The 24,244-nt window shown below is 36.0% G+C and overlaps 1 protein-coding gene across 1 annotated transcript in view; it reads left to right on the top strand.

The window, feature by feature from the left end:
- LOC149789874 (SEC14 domain and spectrin repeat-containing protein 1-B-like) overlaps nt 1–24,244 on the top strand; it is a 68,043-nt gene that overhangs the window by 19,744 nt on the left and 24,055 nt on the right. Inside the window, exons 4-9 of the mRNA XM_089971923.1 lie at nt 2,873–2,984; nt 5,532–5,622; nt 7,379–7,489; nt 12,323–12,436; nt 20,446–20,632; nt 22,547–22,770. Coding sequence (XP_089828049.1) covers nt 2,873–2,984; nt 5,532–5,622; nt 7,379–7,489; nt 12,323–12,436; nt 20,446–20,632; nt 22,547–22,770 — 839 coding nt within the window. The remainder of the gene's footprint in view (nt 1–2,872; nt 2,985–5,531; nt 5,623–7,378; nt 7,490–12,322; nt 12,437–20,445; nt 20,633–22,546; nt 22,771–24,244) is intronic.

Below are 24,244 nucleotides of genomic sequence, written 5' to 3' on the forward strand. Positions count from 1 at the left end.
TGATGCAAATCTGAGACTTTATTTTTTATATGCAGTCATTGTGGGTTCAGTATATAGATGGCATATTAATAGTTTGAATTCATTGATGATTTTCACTGTTTTACTCTGTTTTTTTTATTTGACAAAAAATTTCCATTTTCATTATGCTTACATTTGTGCATTGGGAAAGAAAGTTCTGTTGTCTGATGGAACACTGGATCACAGTTTGTTGGGCCCTAAGCATTTCTTGTCTGATTTATTTCAGGATCTCTGCTGAGCCTTTAGTATTGTCTTCTGATAGATCCCTGGAGCTCTGTTTATTGGGCTTTTATTATTTGTTTGATCGATTTATGGATCTCTGTTGGGCCTTTATTATTTGTTTGATGGATTTGTGGATCTCTTTTGAGCCTTTATTATTTGTTTGATGGATTTATGGCTTTTTGTTTATTGGGCTTTTATTATTTGTTTGATGGATTTATGGCTCTCTGTTTATTGGGCCTTTATTATTTGTTTGATGGATTTATGGATCTCTGTTGGGCCTTTATTATTTGTTTGATGGATTTGTGGATCTCTTTTGGGCCTTTATTATTTGTTTGATTGATTTATGGCTCTCTGTTTATTGGGCTTTTATTATTTTTTTGATGGATTTATGGCTCTCTGTTTATTGGGCCTTTATTATTTGTTTGATGGATTTATGGCTCTCTGTTTATTGGACCTTTATTATTTGTTTGATAGATTTATGGATCTCTGTTGGGCCTTTATTATTTGTTTGATGGATTTGTGGATCTCTTTTGGGCCTTTATTATTTGTTTGATGGATTTATGGCTCACTGTTTATTGGGCTTTTATTATTTGTTTGATGGATTTATGGCTGTCTGTTTATTGGGCCTTTATTATTTGTTTGATGGATTTTTGGCTCTCTTTTTATTGGGCCTTTATTATTTGTTTGATGGATTTATGGATCTCTGTTGGGCCTTAATTATTTGTTTGATGGATTTTGTGGATTTCTGTTGGGCCTTTGTTATTTGTTTGTTGGATTTATGGCTCTCTGTTTATTGGGCTTTTATTATTTGTTTGATGGATTTATGGCTCTCTGTTTATTGGGCCTTTGTTATTTTGTTTGATGGATTTATGGCTCTCTGTTTATTGGGCCTTTATTATTTGATGGATTTATGGATCTCTGTTGGGCCTTAATTATTTGTTTGATGGATTTTGTGGATTTCTGTTGGGCCTTTGTTATTTGTTTGTTGGATTTATGGCTCTCTGTTTATTGGGCTTTTATTATTTGTTTGATGGATTTATGGCTCTCTGTTTATTGGGCCTTTGTTATTTTGTTTGATGGATTTATGGCTCTCTGTTTATTGGGCCTTTATTATTTGATAGATTTATGGATCTCTGTTGGGCCTTTATTATTTGTTTGATGGATTTGTGGATCTCTGTTGGGCCTTTATTATTTGTTTGATGGATTTATGGCTCTCTGTTTATTGGGCCTTTATTATTTGTTTGATAGATTTATGGATCTCTGTTGGGCCTTTATTATATGTTTGAACTATTTGTGGATCTCTGATGGGCCTTTATTATTTGTTTGATTGATTTATGGCTCTCTGTTTATTGGGCCTTTATTATTTGTTTGATAGATTTATGGATCTCTGTTGGGCCTTTATTATTTGTTTGATGGATTTGTGGATCTCTGTTGGGCCTTTATTATTTGTTTGATGGATTTATGGCTCTCTGTTTATTGGGCCTTTATTATTTGTTTGATAGATTTATGGATCTCTGTTGGGCCTTTATTATTTGTTTGATCTATTTGTGGATCTCTGATGGGCCTTTATTATTTGTTCGATTGATTTATGGCTCTCTGTTTATTGGGCCTTTATTATTTGTTTGATGGATTTATGGCTCTCTGTTTATTGGGCTTTTATTATTTGTTTGTTGGATTTATGGCTCTCTGTTTATTGGGCCTTTATTATTTGTTTGATGGATTTATGACTTTCTGTTTATTGGGCCTTTATTATTTGTTTGATGGATTTATGGATCTCTGTTTATTGGGCCTTTATTATTTGTTTGATGGATTTATGGCTCTCTGTTTATTGGGCCTTTATTAGTTGTTTGATGGATTTATGGATCTCCGTTTATTGGGCTTCTATTATTTGTTTGATGGATTTGTGGATCTCTTTTGGGCCTTTATTTGTTTGATGGATTTATGGATCTCTTTTGGGCCTTTGGTATTTGTTTGATGGATTTATGGATCTCTGTTGGGTCTTTAGTATTTGTTTGATGGATTTATGGATCTTGGTTGGGCTTTTAGTATTTGTTTGATGGATTTATGGCTCTCTGTTTATTGGGCCTTTATTTGTTGTTTGATGGATTTATGGATCTCTGTTGAGCTTTTATTATTTATGTGATGGATTTATGGATCTCTGTTGGGCCTTTAGTATTTGTTTGATGGATTTATGGATCTCTGTTGGGCCTTTAGTATTTGTTTGATGGATCACCTGGCCTTTAGTATTTGTTGTTTGTATATAGTAGCAACCATAAAATCCATGAAAATCAGTGCTTCATACCTGAAAATTAATTCACAGTAATTCAAAGGAAAGTCAACTGACAGGAATTGAAATGAAAGTTATTTCATATCAATTCAAATCTGAGTTTTATCATTATCAGTTTTGTTGCCATCTTGGTCATCATCATCATTGCCTGCAACAGCAGAGGATTTTTAATCTTTTGAATCCAAACAAGACCTTGTTTTATATACCCAGATTTTTCATAAGGTCAAATATAATTGCTTTTAGTGAGTAGGCTGGCATTTCTAATATTGTATAGCTTTATTGGTAACTTATCCTTTCTAACTTGTTTATCACATTTAAGTGTAAGTCACTTTAATTGTATTCCAGGTGGCAGAGATCGTCAGGGGGGACCACTCTTAACATTTCCTCCTCGTCATGATGCAGAGTTCACTCATCAGGATATCACAGCGTGCCTCAAATATTTAATGCAGATACCAAGGTATTCTCTATCATTATGATGTCATTTGATTAAATAAGTCTTAAGCCTTGGCATTCTAAAATATGGTCAAATGACATTCGTTTGACACAAATCATTGGCACTAATATTGTTGGATAAAGGTGATTGTGGGAAAACTGATTAAATATATAATTGACCTTTAAGTAGTTATTGCAATTTCTTGTATACATGTAAAGGTGAAAGTAAAAAAATGAGTCCAGTCTGTGCAATGTTGTTTACATGTAATGGTGAAAGTCACAAAATGAGACCAGTCTGTGCAGTGTTGTATACATGTAAAGGTGAAAGTCAAAAATTGAGACCAGTCTGTGCAATGTTGCACCCAAAAACCTTTTAACAATAGCATTCTACAACCTCCTTTACACCTAAGAGGTTTTATTGAACTGTATATTTCCTTTTCTCTTTCAGTCCTAGTTTTTTTCAGTCTTAGTTCTTAACTGACTGGGGATAACTGTACTTGATATATAATATGTAGTGATGAGGCTGTAACACCATGGTTGAGTTTTGTATTTGGGTCAAAGTATTCATATATTATAAAAGAGGGTATAGCAGGCATTCAGGTTTAGTAATTAGGTCAAGCTTATTTTATCTTATAAATGAGGGAATGTTAGGCATTCAAGTTTACAATTTTTGTGAAGGTATTCATGTTATTATGACTCTGTGGTCTTAAAATAAGTACTAGAAAAGAGCAAGAAGCAACATACTTTGTAAAATTTTATAAATAATTTTGTCACTAGAATACAAAGTAAAAATGTTAAAAAATAACTTATAGTATTGCGAATTAAATCACAAATAATCCTAGAATTACTAGCACAAGTCCAAATGAATAAAGTTCTGATTAATCATTAGTGGTATTCCAAATAATTTCCGATGCAGAAGGTCTGGATATGCCTCTAATGTCCAGTAGTCTTTAATGTAATGATGTACCAATGGCCTGAATTGTATTGATGTGTCAACAGTCTTTTGTTGAATCACAGTAATGTAATCAAAGGTTTCCTTGACTGTTTCAATTGACTATAGTTCCCAGTTACTGTCTGTTTCCAAGAATATTATAAAGCACTTTGTATTTCCAGAGAATAATAATTTCACCCAAATCAAATTACTGCAAAACAATGATACAACTGATTCTGATTGGATGTTATGATACAAATGACTAATATTTTCAAGTAAACAAAATTTATATAAAAAATCTAAGACATAAAAGGAAAACCTGGGTGATGGTTAAAAGTTCATTGTTCCAGAAGAATCTAAGTTATAATTAGAAGGTCCTCACTAACACACAACAAAGCATTTGATAAACATCATGTAAGAAGTGGCAAGCTTAGCATTTAGGTCAGTGTATTCAATGAGGACATGGCAAACATTCAAATTCTATGAACACATTTCTAGCTGATATGTTGGATGAATCACTTTGTAATCTGTTTCACAAATGATATTATAACTACAGCAAAATTATTATGCCTCTTTATTATAACAAGAATACAAATTTTCAATTGCAAATGTCTACAAGAACATTTTCCATTTTATTTTGCAAGACAAATTTATTCTCATCAAGGTATGAACTTGCAAGCATTGGTTTTTGGATGGATATACAATGACTAATAAAACTGAAGTTGGTTTTATATTAATCACAATAATGACGGTAAATGGACACATTTTGATGATTAAATTTTTGTCTTTTCCGGCCGTTAACTTGATACATTTTCTTGATATCCTATCTGGCAGTTGGTGCCCTGGGTGGCGGATTGGTCTACAATGCTCACCTTTTCTGATCACTGCCATCTCACCTCTGTCCACATGGGTTAGAGTCTCAGGCTTGTCTAGTGTCAGTATGTGAGAAAGCTTGCCAGTGCTTCCTGTGGATTTGTGGTTTTTACTGGGTTTTATCCATGTTATACTGGTCTCCATTTATAGCCTATCATGTGCTGAAAAATAGGGTATACATGGGTTTGGCTGGCTAGGATTGGTTAATAATGAAGGTAAACGTTTAGTGTAAAGTAGTAAAGAATCTTTTGAGAGTTTATCCTAGTTGTAACTGAAGAAAAAAAAAGAGAGAGAGAGAGAGAAAGAGAGTGTTGGAATTTCAGTCTTTATGCAGACTTGAGTTTTGGAAAACTCATTACTGAAATTAGTACTAGTGTGGAACTGAAAACACATATAGAACCAGAAAGTGCAGCAGCTCATTGGTTTTCTCTACAGGTTGGCTGGCATCAAGAATATATTTATCCTTAAACTTAGGTTTGATTGTGATCATTCAGATAATTTAAAGTTACTATATTTTTAATATCGTGTTGTTTCCGTAGATTTACTATGGGAGTAGGATTAATGCTTTGAGTCCTTCACTACTCCTCAACCTCAAGACACTTTCAGTTCTGGGGACAATAAAAAATTTAAATCAAAGAGGAGACAGATTTGGCTTAAGACCAAGTGAAATAAGTGAAATGTCTACTCTTTTTACATGATGGAATTCTATACTAAACATTAGTGTATCAGTGGGTAATTTGTCAAAGTTGTCATTGCTTTTATTTGTAGTGAAGAGTCCAAAAGACGAGGGTTCACAGCTATAGTAGACAGTCGTGATGGCTCCTGGTCCATCCTGGTGACACTGCTTGGATGTATGAAGGTAGAAAAGATCACTCTGCCATAATCATCTTGTACACTATGATCATCTTGTATACTATAAACAGCCATCATGATTAATTTTGATGTTAAGATCACTGTAGTGGCGCATATATTGTTACCCTTGTCTGTCTTTACATACATCCATCATGATTAATTTTCATGTTATGATCACTGTAGAGGGGCATATATTGTTACCCTTGTCTGTCTTTACATACATCCATCATGATTAATTTTCATGTTATGATCACTGTAGAGGGGCATATGTTGTTACCTTGTCTGTCTGTACATACATCCATCATGATTAATTTTCATGTTATGATCACTGTAGAGGGGCATATATTGTTACCTTGTCTGTTTGTACATACATCCATTATGATAAATTTTCATGTCAAGATCACTGTAGAGGGGCATATATTGTTACCCTTGTATGTCTGTACATACAGCCTTCATGATTAATTTTCATGTTATGATCACTGTAGAGGGGCATATATTGTTACCTTGTCTGTCTGTACATACATCCATCATGATAAATTTTCATGTTATGATCACTGTAGAGGGGCATATATTGTTACCCTTGTATGTCTGTACATACAGCCTTCATGATTAATTTTCATGTTAAGATCACTGTAGAGGGGCATATATTGTTACCTTGTCTGTCTGTACATACATCCATCATGATAAATTTTCATGTTATGATCACTGTAGAGGGGCACATATATTGTTACACTTGTATGTCTGTACATACAGCCTTCATGATTAATTTTCATGTTAAAATCATGTAGAGGGGCATATATTGTTACCCTTGTATGTCTGTACGTACAGCCTTCATGATCAATTTTCATGTTAAGATCACTGTAGAGGGGCATATATAGTTACCTTGTCTGTCTGTACATACATTCATCATGATTAATTTTCATGTTAAAATCACTGTAGATGGGCATATATTGTTACCCTTGTCTGTCTGTACATACATTCATCAAGATTAATTTTCATGTTAAAATCACTGTAGAGGGGCATATATTGTTACCCTTGTATGTCTGTACGTACAGCCTTCATGATCAATTTTCATGTTAAGATCACTGTAGAGGGGCATATATTGTTACCTTGTCTGTCTGTACATACAGCCTTCATGATTAATTTTCATGTTAAAATCACTGTAGATGGGCATATATTGTTACCCTTGTCAGTCTGTACATACATCCATCAAGATTAATTTTCATGTTAAAATCACTGTAGATGGGCATATATTGTTACCCTTGTCTGTCTGTACATACATTAATCATGATTAATTTTCATGTTAAAATCACTGTAGATGGGCATATATTGTTACCCTTGTCTCTCTGTACATACATTCATCATGATTAATTTTCATGTTAAAATCACTGTAGAGGGGCATTACCGTTTGATGGACACATTTCTAGTTTCAGTTTTCATGTATAAGAATGGAGTTAAGGTCCTTGAGTTCTTTAAAGAAAATAATTGGATTAAATATGAGATGCTTTAATGGCAAAAGCCAGTGGCTAAGACAGCGTTGTTATGATTATTTTATGTTTAGTTGTGTTATCAGGGAGCAGAAATACTTTAAACTGCAGTTAAAGAAGTAACCATTACATTACTGTGACATCGTTTGAACTGTTTGTTGGACTACCATTAATATTTCTTATACTATGTGTTTAATGTTTGGATTGGAGGATTTAGTTTATATCAGATTTCTGAGGTTCATTTTGATAATGTCATTTTTTAAATTTCTTATGCAGCAATCTCTGGGTGACTTCCTGAAGCAAGTGTTGGTTCTAAAAGCAGATGGAATGGGGGAAAGAACATCAAGTAGCAGTAGCTTTAGACGGGACAGGGCTATAAACATTGAGGTAAAAAGGATGTATATATATATATATATTGTGGTGGTGATGATGATGTGATATATCTGATGAGAATGTGATATTTTTATGTTTTGTCTCAACATTTGAAAAGCAATTAAAATACATATTCAGTATTCTCAAAATAAAGACAGCAGTCATTGTACAATTATTGCTGTAATCTTCAACAATTTATTGTCATTCATTAAAGACGGCTATCATTGTACAATTATCACTGTAATCTTCAATAATTTATTGTCATTCATGGTATAAATCATCACAAAGTTAAGACAATTCATTCCATGATGCTTTCACTCAGCCCTTCAATGTTGGGATCAATTTCACAGTCACAGAAATTTTGTATTATTTTTAAAATTGTTTTTTAAGTGTTTAATTCTTGGTAAACAATTTCAGATTTCATTAATCATAAACATGTACTCAGTTCATACGTTGTCCTTGGCTTGCACTAGTTAGTAATAAGGAAAAACTCTTAATCTTGATAAAAATGGGTATTGGCAATTTGATACAAAAATCATTTCAAAACTTCATGAAGTTTTCTTCTTGCTTGGAATGAAATTTTATGTAGAGTGGCACTTTCCCTTTTAATTCTGTGCAAAATGTTCATGAAAGCACACTATTTTACTCCCACAGCTTGACAGAAGCTGTAGATGTGGAGATTTTGTATATTTGACAGTTTAAATATATATTACTTTGATCATATTCTTTAATTAATGAAGTTGATTGTTCAGCCTATATACTACATGTGTGGCTGGGGGCTTTCTTGGAAATTAGAATATTTATTTATTTCAGTTCAGGCTTTACATCATTATATTTGAAGCTCAGCATCATCAGCTCCAACCCATTGTATTTTGAGTTGTCTTTCCCCATTTAGGATGCAGTCATCTGATAAAATGAATACAATTTGAGTTATTTTATAACTCTATGAACTTTTTTAAATTTGTTATCACACGTCGGCAGTAAATTTAAAATCTGTCATAGATGGAACCTTTCCTTGTCATTTTTTGTTTTGTATTGGGATACAGTTATGTAATAATAATAATAATAATAATGAGGACTTTGTATAGCGCCTAATCTTTAGAAGCTCTAAGCGCTTTACAACATTAGACAACACCTATAAGATAAAAAACATATAATGATATGATTACAGAAACAAACACCATGAAATTAGAAAACATTAGAAAAAACATGCTGAGAATATTTAAGGTAGGAAACATTATTAGGTCTTTAAGTTTGTTCTTGCAGTCAAAATAAGTGAGTTTTGAGAGCCCTCTCGAATGTGATCACTGTGTCTTTGTGTCTAAGTTCAGTGGGCAATACATTCCACGTTGCTGGGACCTGGTATGCAAAAGAATGCTGTCCATATGACTTTGTTTTCATAGTGGGAATAATGAGTATATGATTGTCGGAAGAGGAGCATAAGTATCTTGCTGGTTTGTACACATGAGGGAGGTTGGATAGGTATGTTGGACTAGAGTCTAACAGTGAAACGTAGCACAGAGAACAAATTTTGTGTTTGATTCTGGATCGAATGGATAGCCAGTGTAGGGTACAGAGCAGCGGGGAGGTGTGCTCTGATCGTGGTACTCTAAGTATGATCTGAGCAGCTGTGTGTTAAACTTTTTGAAGTTTTTGGAGCAGATATTGAGATGAACCAGACAGAATTGAATTAAAATAGTCCAGTCTTGAAAGTACTAATGAACACACAAGTGTTTTAGTGGCATCAACTCAAAGATATTTGCAAATTGAGCTGATGCGTCTCAGCTCAAGATATGCAGCCTTGCATATGTTCATGACATGTTGGTGCAATGTGAGAGTACTGTCCAGAGTAACACCTAGGTTTTGTACTGATTGTGTGAATTTAATGTTGGTGTTGCTGATATTTATTGTTTGAGGTAAAGGATGTGAATCAGAAAGTCTTTGTGTTGTGATCAGAATGGCCTCAGTTTTATCATCATCCATCTGCAGCTTGTTACATGTCATCCATGATTTCACATCAGAAATGCACCTCTCTACACCTTGGATGGTAGTATCAACTTCAGTTGGGTGGCTAGATTTGTATATTTGGGTGTCATCAGCGTACATTTGGTGAGACACTGGATGATGATCTATGACACTTTAGAGTGACTGTGTGTATAGAATGAAGAGAACAAGTCCAAGAACAGACCCCTGTGGAACACCACAACATAGATCAAGTGGGCTGGAGTGTATTCCATTTGCAGACACAATTTGTGTCCTGTTGACCAAGTAGGGCTTGAACCACAGTAAGGCTGTATCATGAATGCCAAATACATGCTGGAGACAATGAAGTAATGTATCATGGTCTGTTGTGTCAAATGCTGCAGACAAATCAAGGAGGGTGAGGACTGTAATCTTTCCGCTATCCAACATAGAGAGAATGTCATTAACTACTTTTAGAAGAGTAGTTTCAGTACTGTGGCAAGGGCGATATGCAGATTGTACATTGCTAAAAAGACTGTTTGAATTTAGATGAGATACAAGCTGGGACAGAACAACCTTTTCTAAGATTTTTTATATGAATGGGAGATTAGAAACTGGATGGTAGTTCTTTAAATTGTTATGGTCTAGTGTTGGTTTCTTCAGCAGAGGCTTTACAATAGCAGTTTTGAAAAATGATGGGAATTCCCCAGATGAGAGAGAGGCATTAATAACATCAGTTAGTGAAGGCAATACTGGATCTAAGCACTCGAGCAGCAGTGATGTTGGAATTGGATCAAGTTCACAAGACTTTGGTGCACTCTTCGTCAGGATTGTACGTATGAAATCCATAGAGACAGGTTCAAATGCTGCTAATGGTTGCCGCTCAAATTCTATATCCCAACTGTATGGTGACGATGAGTTAAATGAAATTGTGGTGTCAAGCTTATCTCTAATGGTTTGTACTTTGTCATGGAAGAAATTTGCAAACATGTCCGGAAGGTCAGCTGGTAGTTGGAAGTGGTGTAGATTTGTTCCTTGACATTAGCTTGTTAGTAATCTCAAAGAGCTCTTTGCAGCTGGATCTTCATAGTATAGTGGGCTGATTTCGCTGCATGGACTATGTGACGCTCTTCTTAGTGGCTTCAGAGATTTGCTTATGAATAGCGAGTCTGGTGGAAAGCCAAAGCCTTTCAGCTTTACGGTGGTCTCTTTTAGCAGTGCAAAGCTGGTCTCTAACACTGCTATACCATGGAGAACACTTTTGAATTGATACTTTGCACTTGGTAGCTGGGGCATGTTTGTCAAGCAATGAATGCAGGCAGTTATCAAGTTGTTCTGCTGTAGGAGGTAAGCAAGTTGTTAGGTTAGCTTGGATGTCATGCATTAGTTTGGTTCTATTTATCATACAGAGGTTTCTGTTAGTAGCAGATAAAGGTGGAGGGTTAGGGACTGATATGTCAAGATGGCATATAATGCAGAGGTGATCTGATGCAAGGTCATTTGGTACCAGGGAGAACCGTAGAATGTTATCATCAGGTCTGTGAAGAATCCAGTCTAACATGTGGTCATGTTTATGGGTGGGTTGGTTAACTGACTGTTTGAGGTTGAAAACATTAATGGAATCTATGAGTTTTGATGTATTTGGGTTTCTGGGACAGTCAAAGTGAAAGTTGAAATCTCCAAGAATAATCAGGTTGCCACCTATCGAATTTCCATAGTCCAGGAGATTCGGAAACTGCTCCAAAAAGAGAGAGTCAGCCAGCTTGTTTCTTCTACTAGGAGGAGGGCGGTATAGGCAGAAAAAATGGACTGACCTTTGCTCCAGTGTGAGTGTGGTTTGGACTAGTTCAAACGATGTGTGGTCGAAATTCAATGTTGTGGTGTAGTTAAGACGTTTTATCATGGAGTTCTTTGTGATGACAGCAATTCCACCTCTGCGAGAATTATGGGGGAACGACTTGATGGAGTAACCATTGGGTGTTAGATCCACACACTTGGGCTCATCGCCTGATGTTTTTAGCCATGTTTCTGTCCGGAAAAAGACGTCAGTATTCTGGTAGTTAATAAAATTAACTATTTCTGTGTGCTTTTCCAGTGGTCCTACTGAATGGGTATTGAATAATGCAATACGCAGAGGTATCTCTTGGATAGTTGACGCAAAGGTTGACGAATTAATATGGATTTGAATTAGATTATCTAAATTAATGATCAAATTTTTTTAAAATTGTTGAGCCAAAATAACGGAGATAACTGGAATTCATCTTCCTGTTCTACACCGGCCAGCTTTGAAACAACGTTTCTTTTTTCACTTCTGTTTACATTTAGGTAATGATGAATGTAGTCCCAGTTCGTTTAGTCTAGAGCACAATGTGGTGTGGAGAGCCAAGGAGTGATCATTTAAAGCAATTACTGAGGGTCTGTTGTAACAAGAAGGAGACATGAAAATCTAATTACGGTTTTTATGATGAGATGGTCTTTGTGTATAGGCAAATATATATTAAATAAGACTTAATACTGACCTGTCATTTGTTAAGGAATGCTTAGTATACAGATTGAAATGATGTCATCAGTATATTATGACATCATTGCAGTGATGTCACTTATTACTTATGTGTATCACAAGGCACAAGCTGGGGAGTGGATGGTACTTAATAAGAGCCTTATAAAAGAATGAAAAATAATATGAAATGAAAATAATAAAATAATCAATGGAAAGTATAAAAGACCTTTGGAAATTGTGTACATTTTATTTCCTGCCATAAGTTAGCCTTGCAGGTCTTCTGTTGCATAGTTTTGCCATTTGTTTTGGGACTTGTTTATTAGGGTTTCAGGATGAAGGATACAGTTAATATAGAAATTTTACAAATTTGATCTTTCTTCTTTCAGCCACAGTTTGTGACTTTAAATCGACTGTACACATATGTGGACAAGAACCAGCTGATAGCCAGTATGGGAGGGACACTGTCATACCAACACAGTGTCTGGCTTAGGAACAGGCTGGTATGTGGATTGAAATAAGTTTCTTTAAACATGTGGGATATTTAGCGTATGATATGGCCATGCATCTGTAGTGTGTTGTATATTGTCCATCTGTCAACATTTGCTATTTGCATCTTCTTTTCAAATATCACATAATAATTTGGTACGAATCATCATGGCATAAAGGTCTTTCAGTTTTATATAAAAAATGCTGATTTGTCATTAAATACTAAAAATTGAAACACTTGAAAGTTCCTTTATTTTGAAAGACTTCTCAACAGAATTTGTCAAAATTTGACAAAAGTCATGAATGCCTTTCAAACATATACATATGCCAGCCAATATGGACACTGTGAATAAAAACACAAAAAACATTCAAACAGCTCTCAAGATTTTGACAGAAAACATGAAGGCCTTCCAAATTTTTACATGTGATGTCTCTGCATCATCAAATTGTTCTAAAACATATTACTGATGAAATCAAATATGGCCACCATTAATAAACACAGAAAATCTTTAAATGACTCCATGAAAAACTGCTCAGCCTAATTTGACAAACTTTTACAAAAAGTATTTTGGTATGAAGGTATTTCCTTAAATATGTTACCCAATCATAGTATCTTAGGGAAACTACTACTACCTCACTATCCAGCCCTCCCATATAAACAGTTTAGCTTAAGAAAGCTAAAAATTATCGGCCCAAATAGGTGGCACTTAGACAGAGTGATCTCCCCTTGTTACAGGGATTGGAAGCAAATTGGACCTCACAAAGACCTTTACCAGGTTTCTGGAAGTTCTGAACTTACAAGTTGGAGGAGTCTTCACTTCCAAAGGGAAGTATACTCCTATGTTTCCAACTTTTCTTACTTCTTATAATGACAAATTTCTGCCTGTACAATTTGTCACTTTGCTGTCATGACACACATAATAATAATATGTACATACATGATCAAGTAGCTTGGGACTTAAAACACAATACTTATGGCTGTGGTTATAATTTATATGTCCATTCAAGTCCTCAAGTGGGCTTTAAGAAACTCTTAACATATATAATTTATGTGACCAGTACATACAGGTAAGTTTTCCATACCAGTGCAATCTTAGTATCTGTTCTCCAAGCTTCACTGAATTTATCTGTACAGGCCACCAACGAACCTTCCTACTGGTAACATTGGGAATTGATATTATATATTGATGGTTCATTGTCTTATTAGGTCATCTGTTAGCACTACGGTACAACTGCTTTCGTGTGATAGACGAATCCATGCATTCTTGTTGATTTCCCCAAATGTTCCTTGCTGATGTTGAGGTTGTGGTGATGGAAATTGGTCTCCATGGTGACTTGTTTCCACCTGGCCATTAAATAGGAGATTAGTAAATAAAGGTTATGATTGTAGTTTGGCCTTATGGTGATCATTAAGGATGTAGAGAGTACTGCATCTCATTCCACCAGCTGTAAATTTGCAGTTGCTGTTATGGCATTGGCTAAGGTGTGTTGAGCAGCTGTTCAATTATTGTGCCATTCTGGAGACTGACTTCCACGCATGTCTTGTGGGATTCAGAGTGGGAGAAGATAAGCTGTTTTGCACCGGTTGGAAGATAGCCATAGTCCAACAAAGAGCCCACGGAAATGATATTGTGTACCAACTGCTGAGTGTCATTGAAAAACATCCAATCCATATGTATCGAGTATAGCTTTGTCATTACCAAAGCTGTGATATCAGTCAACTACTGGGGTATCCATTTGAAATACTGGGATATGGGACATGTCAAACCACCAATGAAACTTTTATAGGCACTATTGTGAGAAAACACTCTGGCTGATGGATGGGTCTTGTAATTGGTGATGTAAAAGCTGGAAAACTTCTTCCGTTGAAGCTTGGAAGGCTGAGTATTCCTGCATCATTGTATAGTCTAATAATGTCGAAAGAACTTGAGACCAAGCATCGTCATCTTTGATTGTTGCTGGTGAGTCTGACGAATATTGTGCTACCTGAGAATTAGCTGGTGATGAGTGTTGAGGTCTGCTACTGATTAAACTCCTGAAGCACCTCTCATTTGGTACTGTAACAGACAAGTGTTTGCTGATTAATGGATCCATTTCAGCGGCAAAGGTTTGAGAATATTGCGAAGTAGCATCTGTTGGAATTTGAAGTACTAAACTTGGCATCGTATGAAATTAGTGTGTTGAGGCACATTTTGGGTTAGGCTGATCCTTGTAAGTGCCTGTATAGACTGGTTCTACATACTGGACAATAGGTGTTCTTCTGGTGTCTTATCATGTATTATCTGTTGTGCTCATGGCCCATTATGATCCCTTGTATGTGGCCCTGTCTAGTCGTAAAAGAAGTGGACCCTCTTTTGGGGATGTGTTGGGATGGGGTACAGGATGTTTGATCCATATAACCGGTCCATGCATCTGCTGTATGAGATTGTAATTTTTGACCGTTTGGTTTGCTCTTTTTGGGGAAGACAGTGGAGTGTGGTCTCTCAAGGAACAGCATCTACATATGAATATAATGTAGAAGAAAGCCATTTATAAAGCATTTCAATGGTGGCAGGGATACTTAAATGAAAAGGGATTTCTCATACAGGTCTGTCAACTCTACGGTGTTGACTTATCACAAAAAAGCATGGTGGAACCAAGTACTCAGACCATTTCATCCTGGTGTTGGATTTTCTAACATGGTATCTTCAATGACCAGTCCATGCCAAGTATTCCAGGCTGACTAAATGTACTAGCATAATCAGCTAATACAGATTCATTTCATTCTCTATGTTTTCAATCAGATTTATACCTGTGGCGATTGACCTTTGGGGGATCTATTTAAGACAAGTTGGAATTCCCAACTTCCAAACTTTGTTCCACCTGTCCTGGATCCAAAACCTGGGGCAGTTGATGTATTATCCATAGAATTTAATGGTCTTTATGCATACACTTACCATCCAACACCTCGGATTCAGAAGGTAATACAGAAAGCAAGATAATCAGAATGTTGCCTCATCCTCATTGCACCACTCAGAGAAGTTATGGATCAGTGACCTCATCAATCTTGCCAAGGAAATTCCCAGGAAAATCAAGTTATTCCCTCATCTGCTCAAGGAACCATGAAGACAGTTGTTTCTTCTCGATCTGGAGCTACCGAATCTGCATGTCTGGAACATATTAAACAGGCCTTCAAAAATAAAATTCTCACAACCAGTCATGAGAGAAAGCATATGAAGGCAAATGGTAAATCTTCACACACTGGTTTACACAATACATTCTACTTCTACATTAAATAGCTAACTTCATCTTCTGGTTCTTTTAGGAGGAAAAGTTAGCACCAAGTACAATACAAAGTTACTGTTCCACAATTGCTGATACCTTACATCATCATGGAAGAGAAGATGTCGGACAAAACAAAGACTTATCTGACATCTCCAATTTTGATTATACACGGCCAAAACGTTGGCCCAGAATTTGAACCACTTTCAAGGGCATCATTGGCTCACCTTTCCTATAAGACCTGCTTCTTCACTGTATTAGTGATGTCAGAATCATTGAAATACATGCCCTATCAATAAACCATAACTACATGCATTTATGGCAAGATGGGTCAATTTCACTCATGACAGTACCATCTTTCATCATCAAGAACAGGATCCTGTCCATGGGTAACCAGGCTTTTTAATGAAATCACTGTCTACTCTGGCCACCTGTGTGAGCTCTTAAGTGGTATCTAAAAAGAACAGCTATTGCATCAAGGGAGATAATTCCTCTTCTGACCTGAAAAAAGACTAGGATGTTATATCAGCACTTTCACCCTAGATTACATGGGTTATTTGTTCTGCATATGGTGGCGCTCACCAGATAATATGTACTTTTGAGAGAGTGACGTATGTAAGGTGAAGTAGTTCGCATTTAAAACATGCACAGTGAAGAGAATGTTTGCATACCTCTATGCTGCATTAATGTAATGTGGATGATATTTCTTTTGGATATTGTTCTTTTGGAAATTTTACATGATTTAAGCACACTGCTAACTAAAATGACTGCTCCCTTGTGTTAAAAAATCAGTCTGAATTAGTCTAAAGTACACTATACATAGCAGCTATTAAAATAGGGAAAATGAATTTGCCAGACTAGACAATACCAGCTTCTGAAAGTGCAATGAATGATTTACCAAATATATAAAATGTAAAAAAAGTTATTGGCTCTTTTTTATACAATTTACCTCTGAAGTTCAGGAAGTGAAAATGACCAATTAGAGCTAGCACTTTTTTGAAAGGTGCACATTTGAAGTAAGGCCAAGCTGTATACTCTATAACCCATAGTACACCCATCAATCATACACCAAAATAAAGGGAATTAAAGGTTCTTTGCATTTAACCTAAGATATACAAGGTCTTTTTTAAATAGCCATTATAACCAGTGAGGAAAGCCGGGGAAATTCTTTTTCTTTAAAATCCTAACCCTATGGAAAATACGAAACTGTAGAGCGCCACCTATGGAGAAATAACCCCAGTAATGCATTTTGGCCTGAAGCATAGCATTTGAAAAAAACTGTTCTTTAACTGACATTATCCATGCTGTGGGATGGAGATGAGAGTCCATATTCTCTGGCTCTTATTTAAGAGATCTTTCATCCCTAAGGACTCTTCTTGATCTGGTGTGACATGTAACCATGGCACAACAGGTCACCTTACCAGGTCATTCTATAGTTTCATAAGGATGCTGCTTTATGGCTTCTGCTGGATGGCCGAGTGGTCTAAAGCGTTCGCCGTTACGGATCACTGCCATCTCACCTCTGTCTGCGCCAGTTCGAGTCTCAGATTCAGCCAATGTAGATATGTGAGAAAGCATGCCAGTAGCTTCTCGTGGGTCGGTGGTTCTTTCCGGGGTTTTCCCGGTTTCTTCCTCCACCATTAATACTGGCCGCCATATATGGCCTATCGTGTGCTGAAAAATGGCGTTAAACCCCCACAACAACAACAACAACAAAAAGCTTCTGCTGGATTTGTAGGAGGGAAATTTTTTCCCTATTTGAAGCAGATCAAGTCTGTTCCAGGCAGGTTATCTAGAAGCTGTCTCACATACCTTAGGGGACTGGAGATGGTCTCACTGGGGTAAGGGAATGTATCTCCCTCTATCTCTCACCTATTCTGCTAAGGCATTGTGATTGGGTAACATTTAAAGAAAAACCAACTTTTTTCCAGTAAAATGTTTTTTCAATAATACTTACTCAATCCTAATACACGCACACCCTCCCAGCCTCCCTCTAGTTAAATCCATATAGAGACCATGCCTTATGTCCAGTAGGAACAGATATTCACATGATTTGTTGCCAATCCCTATGCCAAGAGCAGATCACTCGTACTGTCTGCCACCTAGGTGGGCAGATAAAGCTTTTTTGAGCTAAAAGTTTTATCTGGGAGGACTGGATTTGTGAGGTGGTAGTAGTTCTCCATAGGTATTAAGTGTAATTAAAGAAATATATTTTACAAGAAAAAATTGGTTTCTGATTGGTGGTATTGTTGCTTGACATTTAAGATCATTTTTATATGCATGATAGGCCAGTATAGCTTGTGGAGAAAGAAATCCAGGGGGTAGGGGAAGCTAATAAAAATCCACATACCCATGAGGAAACTCCTGGCAAGCTTTCTTACATACCCATTTTGGCTGAATCTGAGACTGGAACCAATGCAGACAGAGGTGAGATGGCCATGATCGGTAAAAAGCTAGCACTTTAAAACTCGGCCACCTGGGGCCCCAGTTCACATTGGTACATGATATTGCTGATATGTCATTAAATATGGTCGCTGTGAAAAAACTTTTTAAAAGAATGTCAAGCAGAATTTGAGAGAATTTTACTGAACGCTTCCTGTCTGAAGGTCTTGCAAATTTGAACAAATGCTGTCATTATGCCTTCAGAGCTAGAATGCTGTCAGTATGCCATCAAATACTAAAGCTAGAATGCTGTCAGTATGCCACCAAAGCAAGAATGCTGTCAATATGCCTTCAAATACTAAAGATAGAATGCTGTCACTATGCCATCATAGCTAGAATGCTGTCAATATGCCATCAGGGTTAGAATGCTGTTAACATGCCATCAAATTTAGAATGCTGTCAATGTGCCATCAAAGCTAGAATGCTCTCAATATACCATCAAAGCTAGAATGCTGTCAATATGTCATCAAGCTTAGAATGCTGTTAACATGCCATCAAATTTAGAATGCTGTCAATATGCCATCAGAGCTAGAATGCTCTCAATATACCATCAAAGCTAGAATGCTGTCAATATGCCATCAAATACTAAAGCTAGAAGAACCTTTAGATGACGACCTCTTAAAAATGCTTCTGCAGAATGTGTTGTCAGGGTATTTAAGAGTTTTGCCATGGTATGTAGAAGTTTTGTCTGAGTATGTAAGTGTTTTGTCCATGTATGTACAAGTTTTGTCAGGTGCACATGAGTTTTGTCTGAGTATGCAAGAGTTTTGTATGGGTGTATCTATTTTTGTCTGAGTATCCCTTTACCTCATGCAAGCATCTTTGGACGCCTTTACTCCATTTGCATGGAAGTGCCTTTTGACGCCTCTACAAGATTCGCATGGAAGCGCTTTTTGACGCCTGCTGTAAACATCAGCCATTTTGAGCTGGTTTTTGTTCCGGGAAAACCCCCCATTAGATACTACATTCATTTCTGTGAATGACAATTACTGCAGATCATGTGGTTGCTATTTATGCACTGGTCGATATCTGCTATTTAAAGTAACTGGGTCATAATCTCCACTCTCCAAAATGGCAGTCGCGGATTTCATTCAGTACGTACGAAGTTTTCACGATTAGAATCACAACCATGAAAGATTCAATAACTTAGGTAAAGGCTCTGATATCGATGTAGGCAGCAATTAGTTTTTATAAATTATCAAATTCATATGACTTAGTGATGTAGACGCACACGAAAACCTTGTAAATTTCGAGTATCGGAAATGGCAGCTACAGTTTGTCACTCGGCCTCACTGACATGATGGTGAACGAATTCTCTCTCGATTTTAAAGCACATAAAAAATTCTTCTGTGAAAATAATTACACAGCTATAACAATCAGACTTTACTCTTAAATTTTTCCAATATAATGTGTACCAAAAATGTAAAATGGTTTAAATTGCTGTTAAACGTAACATACACTACATTGCTTATCAGTTCACAGGCAGGTCTATGTGTATGCTGTCGACTAGGTAACAGGTGTTCTATTTATAGCACGCTGCACTTTGTCACTATGCTCTGTGAGGTAAAGGGGTATATAAAAGTTTTGTTTGGGTATTGAAGTGCTATGAGGATGAGTTTGTTGGAACATGTAAGAATTTGTCTGGGTATATAAGAGTTTTGTCTGGGTGTATAAGAGTTTTGTCTGGGTATATAAGAGTTTTGTCTGGGTATATAAGAGTTTTGTCTGGGTATATAAGAGTTTTGTCTGGGTATATAAGAGTTTGTCTGGGTGTATAAGAGTTTGTCTGGGTGTATAAGAGTTTTGTCTGGGTATATAAGAGTTTTGTCTGGGTATATAAGAGTTTGTCTGGGTGTATAAGAGTTTGTCTGGGTATATAAGAGTTTTGTCTGGGTATATAAGAGTTTGTCTGGGTGTATAAGAGTTTGTCTGGGTGTACAAGAGTTTTGTCTGGGTATATAAGAGTTTTGTCTGGGTATATAAGAGTTTTGCCTGGGTGTATAAGAGTTTTGTCTGGGTATATAAGAGTTTTGTCTGGGTATATAAGAGTTTGTCTGGGTATATAAGAGTTTTGTCTGGGTGTATAAGAGTTTTGTCTGGGTATGTAAGAATTTGTCAGGGTGTATTAGAGTTTTGTCTGGATATATAAGAGTTTTGTCTGGGTATATAAGAGTTTTGTCTGGATATGTACAAGTTTTGTCTGTTAGTTTGTCTGGTTGGGGGAGTGGTTATTTACAGGTTTTAGATAGTATGATTGTTTGAAAAAATGAAAGTTTTATCCATTATAGGGTTCAGTGAAATATTCTCTACATTCTAACAGGATTTGGAGAAATTTAACCGTGAAGCCCGAGCAGCGTCAACTCACCTGGACAGTTCTGAAGCACAGATTCAGCACAAGTACAGAACCAAAAATGCTGATTCTCCTACCAGTCCTTTGGAGGCACTGCGACAGCATCGATTCTTTTATGATTCTATCATGTCTGTTCCTACACAAGTGATTCAAGATGGTAAGATAACATATCTTTTCCTACATAGATGATTTAAGATGGTAAGATAAAATGCCTGTTCCAGTGTAAGTAATTCAAGATGGTAAGAAAATGTGTGTTCCTACACAAATGATTCAAGGTGGTAAGAAAATGTGTGTTCCTACACAAGTGATTCAAGATGGTGAGATAACATGTTTGTTCCTACACAAGTGTTTCAAGATGGTGAGAAAATGTTTGTTCCTACACAAGTGATTCAAGATGGTGAGATAACATGTTTGTTCCTACACAAGTGTTTCAAGATGGTAAGGTAACATGTTTGTTCCTACACAAGTGATTCAAGATGGTAAGATAATTTGTGTTCCTACACAAGTGATTCAAGATGGTAAGATAATGTGTCCTACATAAGTGATTCAAGATGGTGAGATAACATGTTCGTTCCTATACAAGTGATTTAAGAGTGTAAGATAACATTAGCTGAGAGGCAGCTTTTGTTTCAACATTGTTTTGCAGTATGCTGCTTTCCATTTATTTCATGTTGAATTAAATGGTTCTGTTAGCTCTCAAGGCTTCCAGGTTTTAGAATTGATATACAGTTAAAATTGCCAATCTTTACACTGATGGGACTACAAATGTTGGCCTGTTGATAGAGGTCTCCATGATGTTAGAATTACCTTATTGTTGCAGTGGTTGATGGTACAGAGTGGATCAGTTTTAGAAGTGTTAAGTATTAATTACATGGTTTATTATTAGAAAGGCAATCACGCCAATCCAGGTCAATCATCTTTTATTTTTTATAGTTTGTCTGCAAGAATAAGTTTTTGTGAAATCAGCAAATATCATGTAGTTTGAATGCATTTGATTCTGTGTGTAAGAGCCTTTGACTTCTTCAGATTGAATTTAATTCCCAGCCACATCAACCAATAATTGTATTTTTTTATTGTTTAATTTGTATGTTGTAAAAATAATTCTGTGTCTTGTAAGTCGTTGGCATATAATCATTCTGTATTCAGTACATCATGCACAATTCATTACACAGAGTGAATCAAGTGAAGTATATTGCACGTAGTTTGTCATGGATTGTGTATTCACTTTTGTCAACATTGATGATTTTCAATATTTTTTTACATCTGTTATTCTAAGAGAACAGCTACGTTTACAACATTATTATACATTTCTCCACTGAGTAGTTCAGGAGAATAGTCAGTCACAGACAGACAAATATATGGACAGGAAGTTACAATGCAATAATGTTGAAGCATAATGATAATGTATGTCATGTTTGGTTCTTCTTCTAGATCTCTCCATTCACTTGGCAGTTTACTTGCATACAGGATAATAATTGGCAAGAAATGTATTCTTTTAGGTTATAAGGCCCCCACAGGGGTAAAATGTTCAGTTGACTAAAATTTCAGTTACAGTGACACTAATTACATTACTATATATACTTGCTTACAAGCAAAACCTAACTGCAAACTGCACAGACCCAATCTGCCATCACATGGTGCATTAGCAAATTTGGGTCTCTGCAGCTCGTTAGGAATAATTAGTGGAACAAACAGTCTAGACCCTGATCTGCTAGTGCATTATGCAATGGCAGTTCAGGTCTGTGTTGTTTGCAGTTGGTCTTGACTTAATAGCAAGTATATACTCATATTAAAACATTGTACATGACGTAGTGAAAAGAATTACAAAACAATCCCTTGAGTTATAATCCCTGATTTAGTCTGGTGTGTTAGGATCACCATGTTGGGTAGTGTCTTAAAAATGATGTTGTTTCAAATTGGGCTGAATATGAAAATAAAACATTGTAAGTTGTGATAGCATAAAATTAAAGTTGATCTATTTGTCTTTGTATATTGCAAAAAAGAGTTAAGCCTATCTTATGTTTATATAAGTATTTTCAAAGATCTATCATAGTTGTTTTTCTGTTTGAAGGTTATGACCTGTTGTCAAGGTTACAGGATTATGACAAACAGGGTGTGCCTCCTGGTGAGCCAATTGCAGGGACACTGGATAGCCTGGAGGCACAAAAGCAGGTCAAAAGGATGATACAGTTTATAGAGAATCGAGTGGAAAAGTTACGAGGCTATCTGACTGTTAGAGATCAATCTCTGAATATGAACATGCAACACAGTGATTTACAGAGAGACATCAAACGGGTGAGTTCATAATATTTTTTTTGCGTAAAGAAGTACAAAGTGCACTCATGCATAACCTATATTTTTGTCTCACATTTGTTGGCATAGCGTATCACTTCTACAACATACGGTATGTCATTGTTAAGATTCTGCACTAGAGACTTTTCTTCAAGGTTTTGCAAATGGAGGTGGGTACTACATCACATTAAGTGTTGGTGAGAGAACATATTCTCTGGGAATCTATGTCTCATGAGGTACTGGTGAGATAATGTATTACACAGAACTATATTTCAAGAGGTGCTAGTGAGATACCATGTTCTGTGTAACTAAACTGCATGAAAAGCTAGTGAGACATCAAGGTGGAACATAGAATTTGATGAGATGATGGTGAGATAACACTTTCTGTGCAGCTCTTTATTCCACGAGGTGCTAGTGAGATAACTTATTATGTGCATCTGAGTATTCCATGTAGTGATGGTGAGACACTTATTCAGTGGAACTCTATATACCATGTAGTGATGGTTAGATACATTCTGTGAAACTCAGTATCACATGAGGTGCTTGTAAGACACAATATTCTGTGGAACTTTTATGCTATGATTTTGAACAAATGGCGGCATGTTGAAAGAGGCAACACAAAAGTAATTTTCAAGACTTGGAAATATTTTGCAAAATATGGACAAAAGAAAAATCATAAAAGACATATTTTCTGGCTGTTTGCTCTTCACAAGAACATGGTCCGATATATTTAATTAAACAGTGGCATATATTACTGTATCTTTCTTTCAAACTGCCACAGTTTCAGTAATCTTATGTTAAGTAGAATCATTGTATGTCATCTTGAGAAAAGAATTTAATTACTTGTGTGTTCATTTTAAATAAGATATTGTTTTATATAAAATATATCATAAGGCTTATAAAACATTTGACATCAAACATTTATTTACATCAGTTTTTATTTGAAATGAATACTGGTGTGGTCTGTAGCTAGCTCCAGTTCAGTATTGTACAGTATAATTTGATGTAGAGAACCATATTACATGTAACAACAATGTTCACTCTTTTACCTGTGTTTTATTTCAAGTTTACTTGATTCAGTTTTCATCGTATGATCTCATCCTGAGTTACATTAAATATAAGTAGACTGTATCACCATTGTTTCTTGGGTCCAGAGGTCAAAGGTTATTGCCATTTTGGGTTCCATATGATAGGTCCACTTTCCTCAAGTTCCTTGGACTCAGTTTTATCAATTTCATTGTTGCATCACACTTTCCTCAAGTTCCTTGGACTCGGTGTGATCAATTTCATTGTTGCATCACACTTTCCTCAAGTTCCTTGGACTCAGTGTGATCAATTTCATTGTTGCATCACACTTTCCTCAAGTTCCTTGGACTCAGTTTGATCAACTTCATTGTTGCATCACACTTTCCTCAAGTTCCTTGGACTCAGTTTTATCAATTTCATTGTTGCATCACACTTTCCTCAAGTTCCTTGG

The sequence above is a fragment of the Sinohyriopsis cumingii genome, chromosome 10 (genome assembly GCF_028554795.1).
Source record: "Sinohyriopsis cumingii isolate HCF-2022 chromosome 10, ASM2855479v2, whole genome shotgun sequence".
NCBI lineage: Eukaryota > Metazoa > Mollusca > Bivalvia > Unionida > Unionidae > Sinohyriopsis > Sinohyriopsis cumingii.